We start from the raw sequence: 18081 nt of genomic DNA, 5'->3' as shown, positions 1-18081 counted from the left end.
ACACAGGGGAACAGTAAGGAAGTTAGTTTTCCTAAAAGAAACATATTAAATTCAATTGACAAACATATATATAAAAACAACACACACAGGTTCCAACGTTTAAACTTTTAACACCTAATCAGAAAACCCATCCTGAACAAATCACAACAATTATCACTTCTCTAAAGTATGCAAAAACACACAGGACAGTTATCAGGAGGCTCGGGGGTCCAGTGGTTAAAAAAAGGGGCTCGATCCCAGGAGATTCAAACCCCGGCTCAACCACTGACTCCGTGTGTGTGTGTGTGTGTGTGTGTGTGTGTGTCCCTGAGCAAGTCACTGAACCTCCTTGTGCTCCGTCCTTCGGACGAGACGTCAAACAAACGAGCTCCTATTGGAAGTGACTCTGCAGCAGCAGCAGCAGCAGTTGTTGATGATGCAGAGTTCACCCTCCTAGTCTCTGGAAGTCGCTCTGGATAAAAGCATCTGCTGAATGACTATTATTAAACCTGGGCCGGCGTACCTGGGAATGTTGTTTTTGGGGTCCTCGCTGTCGTTGGCCAGACCCCCGAAGAGGTAGCACTTGTTACCCACCAGGGAGAAGCTGTGCCCCAGGCGGGGGCAGGGAGGGGGGCCGTTTTTGGGGGCTTTGGGTTTCAACTTCTTCCATTCCCACCTGCTGGCCTGCAAACGTGAAAAAATAGAAGAGAAAAAAATGCGTTAAGAACAGGGACGGAAAAACAAGACTCCCGCTGCACAGCAGTGTGATCCAGTCCTGGTTTCACTAGGAGTTTAATAAATCAGACACACCTGAGCTTGTTAGCTAGACACACTGGGGGCTGATCAAGCTGGTAGTAAAACCTGGACTGGATCACACTGCTGTGCAATAGGAGTCTGCTTCCCATCCTACAAGTGTGCACCTCAGCTGCTGAGTGTAATGTCAGTATTTATCCACCAGGAGGAGACAACGACAAAAAAAATGTTTTAAAACCACTGCACTGGGTGTAATGTCAGCGTAAATCCACCAGAGGGACAAAGAAAATATAAACACCATCAGGCTTAATATTATTGTGCAAACACCACAGTAACACATTTCCGAATATTCACAACAAACCCTGCGTCGAATGCTGCATAAATCCACGTTCGTTCACGTGACAAAACCTGGCATCAAAATGAAGAAACGCAGGAAGCACCTGCTTCCAGTAAAAAGGGTAGCAACTCGTATATCCGTCGCTGCTCAAAAACTAGAGGCTCAGTGGATCCAGAGGTTACAGAAAGGGGTCACGATCCCAGGAGGTTCAAATCCCGGCTCAGCCACTGACTCACTGTGTGTGTGTGTCACTCTGTGCGTGTGTGTGTGTGACCCTGACCAAGTCACTGAACCTCCTTGTGCTCCGTCCTACGGATGAGACGTCAAACAAACGAGCTCCTATTGGAAGTGACTCTGCAGCAGCAGCAGCTGTTGATGATGCAGAGTTCACCCCCCCTAGTCTCTGAGAGTCACAAGTGTCTGCTGAATGACAAGATAATAATAATAATAATTGTTAAGATATTGAGAGGTAGTGAACGCGCAGCCCCTACCTGCAGTTCGTACAGGTCGTTGCTGTATTTCCCGTACTCCACCATCCCTCCGAACACCAGCAGCCTCGTCCCGTCGCACACGAATCCATAGGCAGCGCATCCCGGGGGGATATCTCCACGCACTGCCGGGATGAACCACTGGTTTGTGGCTGGAATAAAAAAAAAAAAAAAATTAAAAAACACAGGGAAAAATATGAACACATCTCAAAAGAGGCGACTTCTCTCCAGCGTTTGGGTCTGTGTAACACTGTCACAGGGAAAGCGTGCTTGAAAACAAAACAGCGAAGGTACTTGAGGGATTTTTGACACTGTGATGGAAACTAGACTCGCTTATTTCTATTGAAATCCATCAGTGTGTTTGTGATGTCATTTACTGCATGGCTAATGATGTTCCTTTCCATTTAAAAAGCTCCGGGCATCGTGGAATTGAATCTACTTATCTGTTTAAATTTCTTTATTACTACTGTAGTTTAAATTTAGTTTCTTCTAAAGCGACACACTGTAGGTCGTTCACGTCAGGTTTAACTGTTGAATGACTGGTTCATTCACTTTCCTTTTTCTTATGTTTCAGGCATGCATGTACCGTGCGCAGCTCTGGCAACAGGAGTCTTATTGCTGACCCTGACAGATCATTTAAAATACTGTGGTCATTAAAAAAAAAATGGGAGCGCTTTACCAGCTGCACAGACCCAAGCGGGGGACGTTTCGAAGCGGGGAGGTTGTTCAGATGTGCAAGGCAAACCCCACATGAAGACAGCGACACCCAGACCCTGCCCTCTCTCTCTCTATCTCTCTCTCCCTTTATAATAACGTAGCTAGGAAGCCAGCCACGAGTCTGTGCTATTTTTATGTTCCTCTGTATTATGACAATGATAAGTCACGTCCCCCCACCGGTGCCTCTCAGCAAGCAGCTACACCTGCAATAATAAATCGCTGGGAGCGCAGATCTCACACTCGGGAGCGTCGACGACAAAGCGTGCGAAACGTTTCGACCACAAACAGCTTCTGCAGAAACAGACTGAATTCATGAATATCAGCTTATTTAAGGTTGAATGCCTTGCGATGTGTTTCTAAGTGTTGGGTGGCTGCCTCGGATCAGGATGAGAGGGTGCTGATACAGCAAAGAGTGCCAGAGAACGAAACACACTCTCAACTTGACTAGAAGGCACTGGAGCCCGAACGCTGGTCTGCTTGACTCGGTCTCTTCTAGTTTCAATCACACTGATGAAGGCACTGGAGCCCAAACGCTGGTCTGCTTGACTCGGTCTCTTCTAGTTTCAATCACACTGATGAAGGCACTGGAGCCCAAACGCTGGTCTGCTTGACTCGGTCTCTTCTAGTTTCAATCACACTGATGAAGGCACTGGAGCCCAAACGCTGGTCTGCTTGACTCGGTCTCTTCTAGTTTCAATCACACTGATGAAGGCACTGGAGCCCAAACGCTGGTCTGCTTGACTCTGTCTCTTCTAGTTTCAATCACACTGATGAAGGCACTGGAGCCCAAACGCTGGTCTGCTTGACTCGGTCTCTTCTAGTTTCAATCACACTGATGAAGGCACTGGAGCCCAAACGCTGGTCTGCTTGACTCGTTCTCTTCTAGTTTCAATAACACTGATGAAGGCACTGGAGCCCAAACGCTGGTCTGCTTGACTCGGTCTCTTCTAGTTTCAATCACACTGATGAAGGCACTGGAGCCCAAACGCTGGTCTGCTTGACTTGGTCTCTTCTAGTTTCAATCACACTGATGAAGGCACTGGAGCCCAAACGCTGGTCTGCTTGAAGGTTTATAACTGGTTCTGTGGTTCCTATATGTATGTATTACACCCGAACAAAACTCAGCCAGCTTTATCGTTTTTTTTTGTTGTTTTTTTTAGCTAGCATGTCTCAGTTGCAGTAAGTCTGGCGAGCAGCGAGAAGCACCAGGTGTGTCAAACAGACACACACATGAAGAAAATAAGACACGTGAGTGGTTACACTGACTGGCACGAATCATTCAGGGGAATCTTTTGTAGGGGAGCAGGTGCTGAAGGTCTGTGCATCGAATCTAGTGGCTTAGAAAACACTGAAAGACAAATTCAATGACAAACGTTTCCACTAGAAGTCTTTCTCAGCGTCTTCAATAGAAACACTGAAAGAAACTTCATAAATTCAACGTCAAACGTTTCCACTAGAAGTCTTTCTCAGCGTCTTCAATAGAAACACTGAAAGAAACTTCATAAATTCAACGGCAAACGTTTCCACTAGAAGTCTTTCTCAGCGTCTTCAATAGAAACACTGAAAGAAACTTCATAAATTCAACGGCAAACGTTTCCACTAGAAGTCTTTCTCAGCGTCTTCAATAGAAACACTAAAAGAAACTTCATAAATTCAATGGCAAACGTTTCCACTAGAAGTCTTTCTCAGCGTCTTCAATAGAAACACTGAAAGAAACTTCATAAATTCAATGGCAAACGTTTCCACTAGAAGTCTTTCTCAGCGTCTTCAATAGAAACACTGAAAGAAACTTCATAAATTCAACGGCAAACGTTTCCACTAGAAGTCTTTCTCAGCGTCTTCAATAGAAACACTGAAAGAAACTTCATAAATTCAACGGCAAACGTTTCCACTAGAAGCCTTTCTCAGAGTCTTCAATAGAAACACTTAAAGAAACTTAAGCAGCGAATCCTTCGAACCCCACTTTGGTGTGGAGACTTCACACATTTCATTCCAGATTCAAAAAACACACTGGAGAAGGCTCCTTCCTTCCTTTGCGTCAGGTCATGTGCAGATCATGTGGGTGGGGCTCATTGCTGGAGTTAGAATGATGATGATGTTTTTTTCTGACAAACTTCCTTGTTGCGATCAGGAAAGGTAATAAAAACATAGACTACCATGGAAAGCAAATATATACATAAACACACACACATTATATATATATATATATATATATATATATATATACACACACACAAACCGATACAGGAAATGTTCTAAATCCTTAAAGAAACTAAACGAATTCAGTGAAATTAAAAATAAATAAATAGTGAGTTGCGTTACTCAACGCCTTTAATTTTCTTTGGGGGATTATAATTCTGGCACAATCAAACATTTAATAGGTATGGGTGACACATTTAACATGAACAAAAATCTTCCACGAAACTCCCGATCGTATTAAAAATTAAATGAGTTCATTCTACAGGGTGATGCAGATCTGGCCACAGCTGTCTATACTAGACAAGAAAGCAACTGGATTTCAGAGGGGATGCAGGGATGGAAATAAGACTCCCGTTCCACTGCGGTGTGATCCAGTCCTGGTTTCACTATGCGCTTAATAATCAGACACAGCTGAGCTTGTTAGCTAGACACACTGGGGGCTGATCAAGCTGGTAGTAAAACCTGGACTGGATCACACTGCTGTGGAACAGGAGTCTTATTCCCATCCCTGAAATATACCTAACTAAACAAGACATCCATGAATTACTGTCATGCTGTAATAAAATGAAAGCAAATTAATATTAATATAATAATTAATAATTTGACTATTTAATACAAGTTATTTTTTTGGTTTGTTTGTTTTTCATCCGGCATCAAAATAGTTTCGTTTTAATCGCACACAGGTGCAAAATCCCGGAAATTCATTCGGGAACTGGCGTCTGTTGTCGAGTTACTGTTTATATACAGCTGTAGTGCGCAATCGTGAATTTAAACCCAACAAGTGCAGGCAAGGCGTTAACATCTTGAAATGGACGTTGAAAAAAAACAACAACAAAAAAAAAACACTGGCGCCAGCAAATATCCAACCACCTTCCTCTTTCACAAAGCGAAACGCTGCTTATATACCGCGACACTCCCAATGTAAACAACATCTTCAAGTGTCTCAAAACATTACAAAAAACCGTGTGGTCTAAAATCGCTAGAATTTATAAGAACTGTAATGGTTGCAATATATCAGCGGCTGCATCTATATCTATCTATTTATTTCACAAATGGCGCAGCGTTTTTGTTAATATCAATTTACAGACAAGCAAATGTCACTTGTTGACGTGCAAGTCTGTCTTCCCAGCTTTTTTGTTAGTTAGTTTGTTTTTCGGATCATTGTAATGAGTGATTCGAGACCTCACCGCCGGTTCCGTGTTAATTTTAATATTTCAATTTCACAACATGGCGCCCTGCTATTATTATTATTATTATTATTATATTACTGTACACACAAAAAAACAGATTGGGAGAGAACTTCAAATAGCTAAACCGAATCACAATGAACGACAACAGTAAATAAAAACACATTTATTTATGTATCTGCCCGTTTCACGAACCTAAGCTTAATTTCAAAGACGACGTTTTCCGTTTAAAACCAGCCAAAAAAAGTGTCGAGACGTCATCCACACGACAAATAATCCACAAAATACGTCACGTAAATATCTATGAAAATTAAATGCTGCACCATATTTTTTTTTGGTGCCGTTGTTGCGCTAAAAATATAAAATTTTCCACCGTCTGACTGAACGCTTGCGGGGGAAAAAAGGCGTCAGGCCTAAAAAGACTGCGGCATCCATTTTGAGTTAACCCGCCATTTCTCTTTGTATTTTTTTTCAGACAAACTCGCTGCAAACAGGAGAATATTTCTGTTTTTTTTTCCTTCTCTCAACTGTCATTGTGTTTACCACGTTTTTTATTTCTCAACTGCTTGCAAAAAAAAATGTAGCGACAACGCTGTATTACGTTTTTAAAATATAAATACGTATTTATTTGAGTAAGACTGCACAGGTCGCAGTTGACAGCTTTAAAAAAACAAGTGCGCTGGCCTCTGTGGCTCACGCAATACATGCAAAATATAAATTAATTGCCAAAGCATTATCAAAAACTTACCCGTTAACGAAGCAAAACAAATAAATAAATACTATCATTATTTCCTGTCGCTCCCACTCGGTCAAGTTACGGTAAGCTGCACGACACTAAATAATAAATAATAATAATAATAGGTTCTATTACAACAGAGCACATCTTGAAAACAGTTCCATTTCTAACACAACTTGTAAAACAAATAATAAATACATTTAAAACATAGTAATCCGGCTACAACATTCATTAATAATCTGTATTTCAAATTACCTAACGCATAGAAACGTGTGCATAACAAACGCATCACTACATTGTCATCAGACAGTGACTGCAGTGTGACAGCTGAGCCGGTATCTAATAATAATAATAATAATAATGATAATAATTACAAACACAGCGGTCTTACCTGTGTTATAAACGTGCAGCTCGTCAACTATCCCCTCGTTTCCACCTCCGAAAACAACCATGAGCTCCTTGATGGCGACGGCGCGGTGCCCGTGGCGCGGCCTCGGAACCGGACCGGACCATCCCAGAACCCGCTTCCACCGGGGCTGCAGAGGCGAGCCGGCGGTACCGGAGCCCGCCGAAACTGTAGAAGCCATTTCTTTAAAAAAAAAAAGAAATGAACGGCAATTATTTTTTTTACATAACACCAGTGCAAGACTAATTTTTTGGAGAGGGGGGGGGGGGGGGACTATTTTGTGTAATAGCCCCCCCCCCCCCCCCGGTTTTCAAACAGATGATTTAGCAAATTTATTTCTAGCATCTGGAGTCGCCATTTCACCCCCACCCCCCCCCCCCAATCCAAAAACAAACCCCCAGCGGCAGAGAGAGAAGATAGGAAAGCCGGCTGCTGCTTACAGAGAGACACAAACCGGCCTGTGCGCGTCTTCCCAGCCGGCAAACGAGGCCACCTGCTCGCCTTTCGAGACGGGCTATCCTCGGCAAGTTTAATCGAAAAGGAAATATTTGTTTTCTCTTGTTTTTTTTCCCCCCAGCGGTTTATAACATTTCTCCCGATGCAAAACCGTGCCAAACCATGGGAGCCGCCATCTTGTGTGTACAGAGCCTTCCTCCTCCCCCTCCGCCAGTCTAAAAAATGGCGGACCACAAAAAAAAAAATAATATATATAAAAAAAATAAAACAAAAAAAAGGGAGGACGCCGGCACTAAAAAAACAAACAATATATATATTTTAATAATCCAAAACAGGTGATAGAAATTGCTCCGGGTGTAGGTAGGTCGACGCTGCGAGTTGACAATCCCGCGTTGTTTTTTTTTAAAAAAATAAAAAGGCTTTTTTTTTTTTTTTTTTTTTTAATTTAAAGTTCAAGAGCCGCTTTTGAGTTACACCGCAGGAAAAAAAAAAAAAAAAAAGCCAAATTGCACGCCTACCTGTTGGGAGCAGCCATCTTGTGAACAAAAATTACACTTAACTCTCCTCCCCTGAATGGGAAAAAAAAAAAAAAAAAGTGTCGCCTGGGCGGGTTTTATATAAATATAATACGAGTATATTCAATAAGAATAAATCGCCTTTTTCCCCCCCTTTTTCGCACAGATACCCCCCCCAAAAAAACACGGACAAAGGAATGCGTTATCGAATTCAAACCGCAATATTTTCTTTATTACTTTAAATTACACTACCATAAAAAAAAAACCTTGTAATTGTAAATATAGAAAACACTAGTTTTTTTTTGTTAATAAAAAGCAAATTATCGCAGCCGTTCTCGCCCCCCCCCCTCTTCTCACTAAACAAATACAATGACTATATGAAATAGACAACAACAACGTATTTTTATTATTTTTACGCCGTTGTTGAATAAACATATATATATATATATTTTTTTTTTAAGTACTTTAACTATTTTTTTCCTCTTTTTTTTTTTTCATGCGCCGCTCCGTTTTGGGAACCGCCATCTTGTCGACAGAAACAGCCCCAATTCTCTCCTCCCTCAAGAAAAATGGCGGAGCTCGTTCACAAACAAACACAAAAAATATAAATATATATAAAAAAAATACAACCGTTTACACATTTAATACGCGGAACACTTACTCTCGAGTCTTTTTTTTTAAGCCTGGTGTTTCTGCAGAAGATCCGAAGAAGTACGCTTTGTAAAAGTGGACTCGGTTTGTGAATTTGCGGGGAAAGCGACTTCATTCATGACTCTCTGGGAGCCGCCATCTTCTTGACAACCAAACAACAACTCCGCTCTCCAAGCCCTCAACAGAAATGGCGGGCGGAGTTAAAAAAAAAAAAAACCAAAAAAAAAAAACTCAACAGGACGCTGTTCTAAAAAACCCCCCCAAAAAAACCAACAGGACGTTGTTTTAAAAAACCAAAAAAAAAACCAACAGGACGTTGTTTTAAAAAAAACAAAACGCAGTCGAATCGCTACTTCCAACCTTTCGTCACAGAAAATTCACACCGCGGTATTTTTTTTTTTTCTCACACTGCTCATCTTTGACGGGAAAAAGAGTTGAATTCTTTATTTTATTTTTAATTTTTTTAATTTTTTTGTGTGTGTTAACCCGAAAAGCGCCCTCACCCAAGATGGCGGTGGTCGTTTTAATAAACACGAACGGGCGGGGAGGAAGACAAAGCTCGCGCACCGCGAAATAGTCAGTAAAAATAAAAATTACAAATAACCGCCAGAATTGGGGGGACGGGTGTTTTTTAGGTTACAAACACCGTGTTTTGTGGGAACACGGCTCGTATTTCGGGGTCTTTCGCTTTGGAAAAGAGTTTCACGCCTTCCTGGGAGCCGCCATCTTCGGCCAAACCCCCCCTTTCCTGCCTCTCCCTCTCCCCTCCTTTTTAAATTTTATATTTTATTTTTTTGACAAGAGAGAAATGGCTCCGCCACGGCGGGTGTTGAGGAGAACGGTTTACTTTTGCCAGTGTTGTGTACGTTTAATTAATGTTATTTATTCCCAAAGAAGTGCGAGATAGATAATTAATAATAATAATAATAATAATAATAATAATAATAATAATAATAATTAATAAACGCAACGTGTTCAGGTCGAATGATTCTGGACACGGACGCGTTTTAAACTGTTTTCCACTTTAGTTTTGCTAGTGGACGCCGGCGACATTGTATTGAAAATACATTTAAAAAAAAAAAAAAAAAAAATCACCTCCCTGTTGAGCTCCCAAAAAGAAAAAAAACACACTTTTGGAGCACATAACAAAAAACTACTTATTTTTATATCATGACAGTTTGTTACACCATATATATGGTGTATTTATCTTGCTCTTAATTGCATTATTACTTGTACTGCGATTCTTGAAATGTATTTTTGTTTACGACTGTAAGTCGCCCTGGATAAGGGCGTCTGCTAAGAAATAAATAAATAATATATGTATATATATATATATATATATATATATATATATATATATATATTCAACTAAAATTCACTCATGTGATAAAGGAGAAGTGTGTTCTTTAGTTTCATCTGTGCTTATGGAAGTGAGTTGGATTTAGCGGACTTTTCCCTATAACTGCTTTGTTCAGAATTTATCGATTTTATAGAGTCTCATAATCTGATTCGTTTTAAGATTTAGGCAAACGCTCATTTAAATTAGTTTATACATTATTCATCTCTCCTATAACAAAAAAAATAGTTCTTTTTTCTTTTTTTTTATTTCCATTCTCTATGTTGCGCTTTTAAAACGAAACATTTCGATGCAGAAACAGCATTTTGCTTTTTGCAAGCTTGCGTTTATTTTTTTATTTTGTGAAGGGAGGAAGGGGGGGCGTGTCCTGGAACCCAAACCGCCCCACCCACCCCCACAGCCAACCAATCGCAGCTCCTATCCCAATCCAAGCCCCACCCATCGGGGCGGCGACACGCTAACCCAGGAAGACAGTTGTGTTTTTAATGGGTTGAAGTTCACCAACAAAGCAAGAGTTTGTTTTTTGCGTTTGGGTGCCTGCAAGATAAAATACATAATACAAATAACTAACTCAAAAACCGCTTGACATAATTGATCTGATCTCTAACGGCTGCATCCTCTTCGAGTTTAAGAACACAAGCATATATAATATATAATATATATAATTTCTCTTCTCAGTGTCGGGACTCTCGAAGCACTGATCAAAATGCAGACCGCGCTGTTGCACGTCGCTTTTTTCTGCAGCCTCTGCGTTGCAATAGCGATGAGCGGAGTTTTTGACACCGTGCTGGTGGACCTGGGACACGAACATTACGCAGAGAAGCCGGTGAGCCAGCTCCCAGCGTGCCTCGCCATGCCCTTTAACTCCCTGGTCAACCTGGGCTACGTGCTGTTGGGAGTTTACTGGCTGCGAAACAGGACCGAGGGAAGAGGGGCTTATTTCAAAGACGTCTTTGCACTGATGGCTCTGGCTTACGGTCCCATACAGTGGCTTCGCATTGCTACGCAGGGTCGCCGGCCGGCCGTGCTGGATCAATGGTTCACGCTGCCGATTTTCGCGTGGGTGCCGGTTTGGTGCAGCTATATCTCCGGCGGGTGGAGCCCCCGTTATGCCCTGGTCGTGGAAGTCGCCTCTCTCTGCAGTTACGGGCTGGCTTTGTCTCACGACCTCGGGTTCGAGCTGGCACTGGGCTTGCACGTCGCCTTCGCCGTGGTCCAGGGTCTCCGAGTCCAGCGGCGGTTCGGAGACCGCCAATCCCTGGCGTATTTGGGCGCGGCGGTCCTGTCCTGCGTGGGTTTCGTGGTTTTGAAGTTGCTGGATCGCCGCCTGGCCGAGCAGTCGTGGATTTTTCGCCACCTGAGCGGACATTTCTGTTCCAAAGTGTGTGACGTTTTGCAGTTTCATTTCAGTTTTCTTTTTCTGTGCCGCCTGACGCGGCGAGAGAAGCAAGCGCGCTCCAAATAAATTTGCGAACTTGATAAGTAAATATCTGGCTGTACCCCCGAATAGATCATCTGTCTGCTCTTTAAAAAAAAAAAAAATATGTTAACGAGCAAGACATCTCACAAGCAGATTGGTAACCTGAAATGTTCTCCTTTTTTTTTGAAAAGACTTAATTGTATGTACAAAAAAACATTAAATTACAAATTTAAGTACTTGTTTTTGTTGTTAGTTTGTAACACATTGAAAACACACCCCTATCGTTTAAACAAATAATAATAATAATAATAATAATAATACACATACAGCTAAAATATGTACCTATAATTGGGCAATCGTTTTATATCTGTCATTGTATTTATCTTGCTCTTAATTGTATTATTACTTGCACTGGGATTCTTGAAATGTATTTTTGTTTACGACTGTAAGTCGCCCTGGACAAGGGAGTCTGCTAAGAAATAAATAATAATAATAATAATAATAATAATAATAATAATAATATCTAGGTCGCTTCTGGTAAAGCACGCAGTGAAAGAGCGCCCTCTTGTGGTTAAAATGTAACTTTTGCAGGCTGACTGTCCAGCAGCACCCCCGTTTTTACACAGTAATTTAATGTAATGTTTTCACAGCCAGTATTTTTCTAACGACATTTAAAGAACAGGTTCCGTATACGCAGCGAAGAAATGCTTAGAAGTTCGTCAGTGTGTCTCTGCTGACTGTAAGGGGAAGACATAGACATACTAAGTAAACATCCAGTTCTGCCCCAAAACGTTTCGATTAGAAGTCATTTTCAACTAGTCCAGTAACTGGATTCCGAAATAAAGTCTGCTTTTTTAATACTATGAAGTGGACACTAGGCTTAACTGTAACAGAATGTAGATAACTAACACCATTACATTTATTTGAGTGTAAGAAAAAAGTACATGATCAAATCGTCAGTGTATTTATGGCAGTGATTGAAAGACGTGTATTGTACACACATAGCCACGCGAGGCGATTGGGTATTTATATTTACTGCCTACGAAAAACGGCCACCTGTCCAACAGCAAAATGAAGCCCCACGTCATTCAAACTTTTTTTTTTTTTCAAGCAGTACTGCCCTAAACTTTATATATAAACGAATCAGCGCTGCGATTGAGCTTCTAAACAAATGTCCAAACATATGTATGCAGCAAACACGGTGTTTTGAATATATATAAAATGCAGATTCATTCACTTACGTCACGCAGTTGTCAGCCCTCATTTCTCCAGCGCAACAAAAGTTGCAATGCCGATGGCTTCCCTGCAATTTGCAATCCCACAGGAACACTCTCCAGATCCGTGTACCGATATACGAGTGCCTGATCGTGCATTGTTGCGTGTGCACGACAGGTAAGGCGCTATCTATCTATCTATCTATCTATCTATCTATCTATAGTATAGCATAGGTGTTAACGCTGCAGCTGTAATTATGGGTCTGGATGGTGCCGCGCGCTGTGTTTACAAAACAGTTCGATCAGAGAGCGAGCCCAGCGCGACTCCACGTGCGTGCCACCACCCCTTCACCAGCCGGGCGCACGCGAACCAACCGCCATCCCGCGAGAGCGCCGCGCCGACCAATCAGAACCTCCCCCCCCCGGTTCCCTCTCGATCTCTCTCTCTCTCATTTCACACACACAGCGCAGACGGAGCCGCCGTTGTTAGGTTGATGTTAAATATCTGTCTCCCTGTTTATTTATATATATGTGTGTGTGTGTGTGTTTTTTTTTAATAATTTAAAATACAAAGTACGCAGCGGTTTATGTGTTTGAACATTTATCGTTGCCAGCCTTTCGGACCTTTTTTTGTTGTTGTAGACGGTCGTTTTTGTTGGAGTTTGGCAGTGAACGACAGAGCGCAAATAAATATATATATATATTAAAATATATCAATGTTACAGAAAGAACATTTGAGACAGTGCTTATTAAAGAAACTGGATAGAATTACTAGAAGTTAGTGATTAGTTCTAGTCATCTAAAATGAGCAAGTGTTTTTTTTTTTTTCCATAATAAAAATACAAAATTTAAGACTGGAATAAAAAGGGTTTTGAAAATTTTTTTTTATATATATATATATATACCGTTTGCTTATTACTAGTCTTGTTTTCATTCCAATATAAACGTACGTCAGTTCATTCTGTAATTAAAATTTGGAAATTATTAAATCATAATTGATTTTTTTTTTATAATTGAATTTTTATAATATATAAACACATTGAACAACGCAGGTAAGTTTAGAGACGGGTCATCTTCTGAGTAAGCGTCAGCGCCATCTAGTGCACAGTAGTGTATTGCCAGCAAAACAAAACACAACTTGATCCAGATTCTCTCATTGAAGTCACGCCATGACGTAAACTACGTGTCTGTGTGCGAGTTCGAGTTACACAAATATTTAGAAACGTAAAAAAAAGTCTTATCTCCTTATCAGTGTTTCCTGCCACAGCGCTGGGTGATTCATTAACACTACTGTAGTTACTTTGTTTTCTAGGAATTGAACTCAAATTCCAGACTGGCAAAAACACTGTGATATTGCATCACCCTGTGGCTCAGCGGTTCCGACCCCCGGACCTGGGGGAGCCCCCAGTGCCTGCTGGTTTTCATTCCAGCTGAGGTCTCAATTACTGGACTAAACTACTTAATTGAACTGATAATTGGCTTAATTTGACCGCTCCTAAACAGCTGCACAGTTCAAGTTTACTTATTAAATGTTATAACAGCTAACTTGAAATCTGCAACTGTTTAAGAGTGTGTGTGTGTGTGTGTCTGTCTGTCTGTCTGTCTGTGTGTGTGTCTCTGTGTGTCTGTGTGTGTGTGTCTGTGTGTGTGTCTCTGTGTGTCTGTGTGTGTGTCTCTGTGTGTCTGTGTGTGTGTGTGTGTGTGCGTGTGTGTGTGTGTGTTTTATTTTGATGTGGTTTTGTATGTGAAATTCCTATTCGAATCTCTGGGCTACAAAAGCATTCATTTGACATTTTAGTATTAGCAGCTAAGCAGGGGAAGAATGTTAAATAATACTGATAAAAAATTAAAAAAAAAACAAAAAACAAACATCTGTTTAGAATGTGAAATTCCTGCTGGCTGTGTAAACACGGTTGTTGCGTCCGCGATGGTCAAAACACGCACACGCACATACACACACGCACACACACACACACACACTGTATATAAGCACAGCATCCAGCACTTGAAGGAAAACAGCTCTGCTGTCGAGGGAATAGACGCTGAAAGACACACCGATCCTGTGCCGACTCCCAAGTAAGAAACAACTTGTGTTATTATTATTATTATTATTATTATTATTATTATTATTATTATTATTATTGCAACACTGCTGAGGCTGGGCTACTCCCAGTGCAAGACTAGCTGAGTCATCTGTTATTCAGATTGTCTTAAAATCACGTCTGAACTGTCATTATCAGTGCCTTTCTCCCTGGTAACTCTCTCTCTATCTCCTCTCCCCTCTCTCTCTGTGCTTTACAATGCTCCCCTATGCTTTACCAGACCCCTCTGTGCTTTACAATGCTTCCCTATGCTTTACCAGACCCCTCTGTGCTTTACAATGCTTCCCTATGATTTACCAGACCTCTCTGTGCTTTACAATGCTTCCCTATGCTTTACCAGACCTCTCTGTGCTTTACAATGCTTCCCTATGCTTTACCAGACCTCTCTGTGCTTTACAATGCTTCCCTATGCTTTACCAGACCTCTCTGTGCTTTACAATGCTTCCCTATGCTTTACCAGACCTCTCTGTGCTTTACAATGCTTCCCTATGCTTTACCAGACCTCTCTGTGCTTTACAATGCTTCCCTATGCTTTACCAGACCTCTCTGTGCTTTACAATGCTTCCCTATGCTTTACCAGACCTCTCTGTGCTTTACAATGCTTCCCTATGCTTTACCAGACCTCTCTGTGCTTTACAATGCTTCCCTATGCTTTACCAGACCTCTCTGTGCTTTACAATGCTTCCTTATGCTTTACCAGAGCCCTTGTTTAGATCATTAAAATGTATTATTCCATTTTGAAATCCTTGTCCAGCTCTGGCTGCATCATGAATCTGAAAGCGGCCCTCCTGATGAGCGTTGCCACCACGTTCCTGCTCCTATTGGCTGGCCATATCGAGGCTGGCGTGACCTTTCACCCTCCGCTGAAAAACAAACCCGAGGGACCTAAAAAGGTAACGCCTGCCTGAACCGGGGGGGGGGGGGGGGGGGGGGGTCCTAATAAAGTGGCCAGCCCTTTCCTGTGTGAGGGGGTCTGATTTGCACCTGCGTGTGTAAACTTCATAGTTCCGCAGCGGGTTAATTAAGCTAATTAAGCTTTTCCTCCTTGTTTTTTTTTTGTTTGTTTTTTAGAAACCCAACCCCAAACGAAACACTGAATCTGTGCTGGATGCAGTACCGGAGATATCCACCGGGGGCTTCTTCACGAAGCAGGTCTGTACTTCGATTTCAGCAGACTTGAAACTTAAAGATTGAATTACTTTTTTAAAATGAGCATTAAGCTCCGTAGCTAAGGCTCCAGTCCATTGACTCTTACCGGCACCAGCGCCATTATCACTGGCCTCCCCGTTCACTTAAAGTATTGCGTCTCACCGTAGGATCCCAAACCGGACGTGCAGAGGGGATCCAGGTGTCAAAATTCCGGAGCAGGGATTCTGCGCAGCAGGCTGGAGGAACTCTTTGAAGGATTCCCCGCTGGTGAGTGTTGACTGCATCTCGCTCGCTTGCAGCTCTCCAAAAGCACAGGAGGAGAGTTTTGGGGAGAGCATTGGGGGTCATTATATTAGACATCATGGTACAGTCAAGCCCTGGGGGTCATTATATTAGACATCATGGTAGAGTCAAGCATTGGGGGTCATTATATTAGACATCATGTTAAAGTCAAGCATTGGGGGTCATTATATTAGACATCATGTTAAAGTCAAGCATTGGGGGTCATTATATTAGACATCATGGTACAGTCAAGCACTGGGGGTCATTATATTAGACATCATGGTAGAGTCAAGCACTGGGGGTCATTATATTAGACATCATGGTAGAGTCAAGCACTGGGGGTCATTATATTAGACATCATGTTAAAGTCAAGCCCTGGGGGTCATTATATTAGACATCATGGTAGAGTCAAGCACTGGGGGTCATTATATTAGACATCATGGTAGAGTCAAGCACTGGGGGTCATTATATTAGACATCATGGTAGAGTCAAGCACTGGGGGTCATTATATTAGACATCATGGTAGAGTCAAGCACTGGGGGTCATTATATTAGACATCATGGTACAGTCAAGCACTGGGGGTCATTATATTAGACATCATGGTAGAGTCAAGCCCTGGGGGTCATTATATTAGACATCATGTTAAAGTCAAGCACTGGGGGTCATTATATTAGACATCATGGTAGAGTCAAGCACTGGGGGTCATTATATTAGACATCATGGTACAGTCAAGCACTGGGGGTCATTATATTGCAGACATCATGGTAGAGTCAAGCCCTGGGGGTCATTATATTAGACATCATGGTACAGTCAAGCACTGGGGGTCATTATATTAGACATCATGGTAGAGTCAAGCACTGGGGGTCATTATATTGCAGACATCATGGTACAGTCAAACACTGGGGGGTCATTATATTAGACATCATGGTAGAGTCAAGCACTGGGGGTCATTATATTAGACATCATGGTAGAGTCAAGCCCTGGGGGTCATTATATTAGACATCATGGTAGAGTCAAGCACTGGGGGTCATTATATTGCAGACATCATGGTAGAGTCAAGCCCTGGGGGTCATTATATTAGACATCATGGTAGAGTCAAGCATTGGGGGTCATTATATTAGACATCATGGTACAGTCAAGCACTGGGGGTCATTATATTAGACATCATGGTAGAGTCAAGCACTGGGGGTCATTATATTGCAGACATCATGGTAGAGTCAAGCATTGGGGGTCATTATATTAGACATGATGGTAGAGTCAAGCACTGGGGGTCATTATATTAGACATCATGGTACAGTCAAGCCCTGGGGGTCATTATATTAGACATCATGGTAGAGTCAAGCACTGGGGGTCATTATATTAGACATCATGGTAGAGTCAAGCACTGGGGGTCATTATATTAGACATCATGGTACAGTCAAGCACTGGGGGTCATTATATTAGACATCATGGTAGAGTCAAGCACTGGGGGTCATTATATTAGACATCATGGTACAGTCAAGCACTGGGGGTCATTATATTAGACATCATGGTACAGTCAAGCCCTGGGGGTCATTATATTAGACATGATGGTAGAGTCAAGCCCTGGGGGTCATTATATTAGACATCATGGTACAGTCAAGCACTGGGGGTCATTATATTTCAGTTCTTTTAAAATCATCTCTTTGCACTCCGAGCCCAATCCGATAAACTTAGAAAACCCAAATAATAAACAGAACAAATTTTGACCCGTTTTTGATTTACTTCATAAAATCGATAATGTGATCATCGAATGGAAATAAATGTAGGTCCTCATCCACTTTATTCCATGGGTATTTCTACAGCTAAAGGATAATCAAATGATTATATATACACACACACAGACACACACACACAGATATGTAGACTCAATCCCACGATGCCCGGAGCTTTTTAAATGGAACATCATTAGCCATGCAGTAAATGATATCGCAAACACACTGATGGATTTCAATAGAAATAAGCTAGTCTAGTTTCCATCACAGTGTCAAAATCCCTCAAGTACCTTCGCTGTTTTGTTTTCAAGCATGCTTTCCCTGTGACAGTGTTAGTCTGCTAAGAAATAAATAATAATAATAATAATAATAATAATATTTTGTCTTGCAGGAAACGGAG

General features: G+C 41.6%; 2 protein-coding genes across 4 annotated transcripts in view; one reads left to right on the top strand and one right to left on the bottom strand.

Moving 5' to 3' along the window:
• Nucleotides 1-12590, bottom strand: part of LOC117404312 (host cell factor 1) — a 31036-nt gene extending 18446 nt beyond the window's left edge. The window contains exons 1-4 of one of the 3 annotated variants that reach the window (XM_059017469.1): nucleotides 12443-12590; nucleotides 6788-6985; nucleotides 1561-1709; nucleotides 503-663 (exon numbers count right to left, since the gene is read on the bottom strand). In XM_059017469.1, the coding sequence (XP_058873452.1) occupies nucleotides 503-663; nucleotides 1561-1709; nucleotides 6788-6983 (506 nt within the window). In that variant the 5' untranslated portion in view covers nucleotides 6984-6985; nucleotides 12443-12590. Of the gene's footprint in view, nucleotides 1-502; nucleotides 664-1560; nucleotides 1710-6787; nucleotides 6986-7242; nucleotides 7640-8434; nucleotides 9255-12442 lie in introns of those variants that run through there. The other 2 variants (XM_059017467.1, XM_059017468.1) reach the window with 2 other exon arrangements.
• tmem187 (transmembrane protein 187) lies at nucleotides 10208-11934 on the top strand. The gene has a single exon (XM_034007154.3). The coding sequence runs from the start codon at nucleotides 10488-10490 to the stop codon at nucleotides 11244-11246; it is 759 nt and encodes a 252-aa protein (XP_033863045.3). The 5' UTR covers nucleotides 10208-10487; the 3' UTR covers nucleotides 11247-11934.
• Nucleotides 12591-18081: the final 5491 nt, after the last annotated feature.

This window comes from Acipenser ruthenus, chromosome 56, assembly GCF_902713425.1.
Source record: "Acipenser ruthenus chromosome 56, fAciRut3.2 maternal haplotype, whole genome shotgun sequence".
Lineage (NCBI taxonomy): Eukaryota > Metazoa > Chordata > Actinopteri > Acipenseriformes > Acipenseridae > Acipenser > Acipenser ruthenus.
Note: the sequence above shows the minus strand (reverse complement) of the source record. Positions and strands in the feature narration are given on the sequence as shown.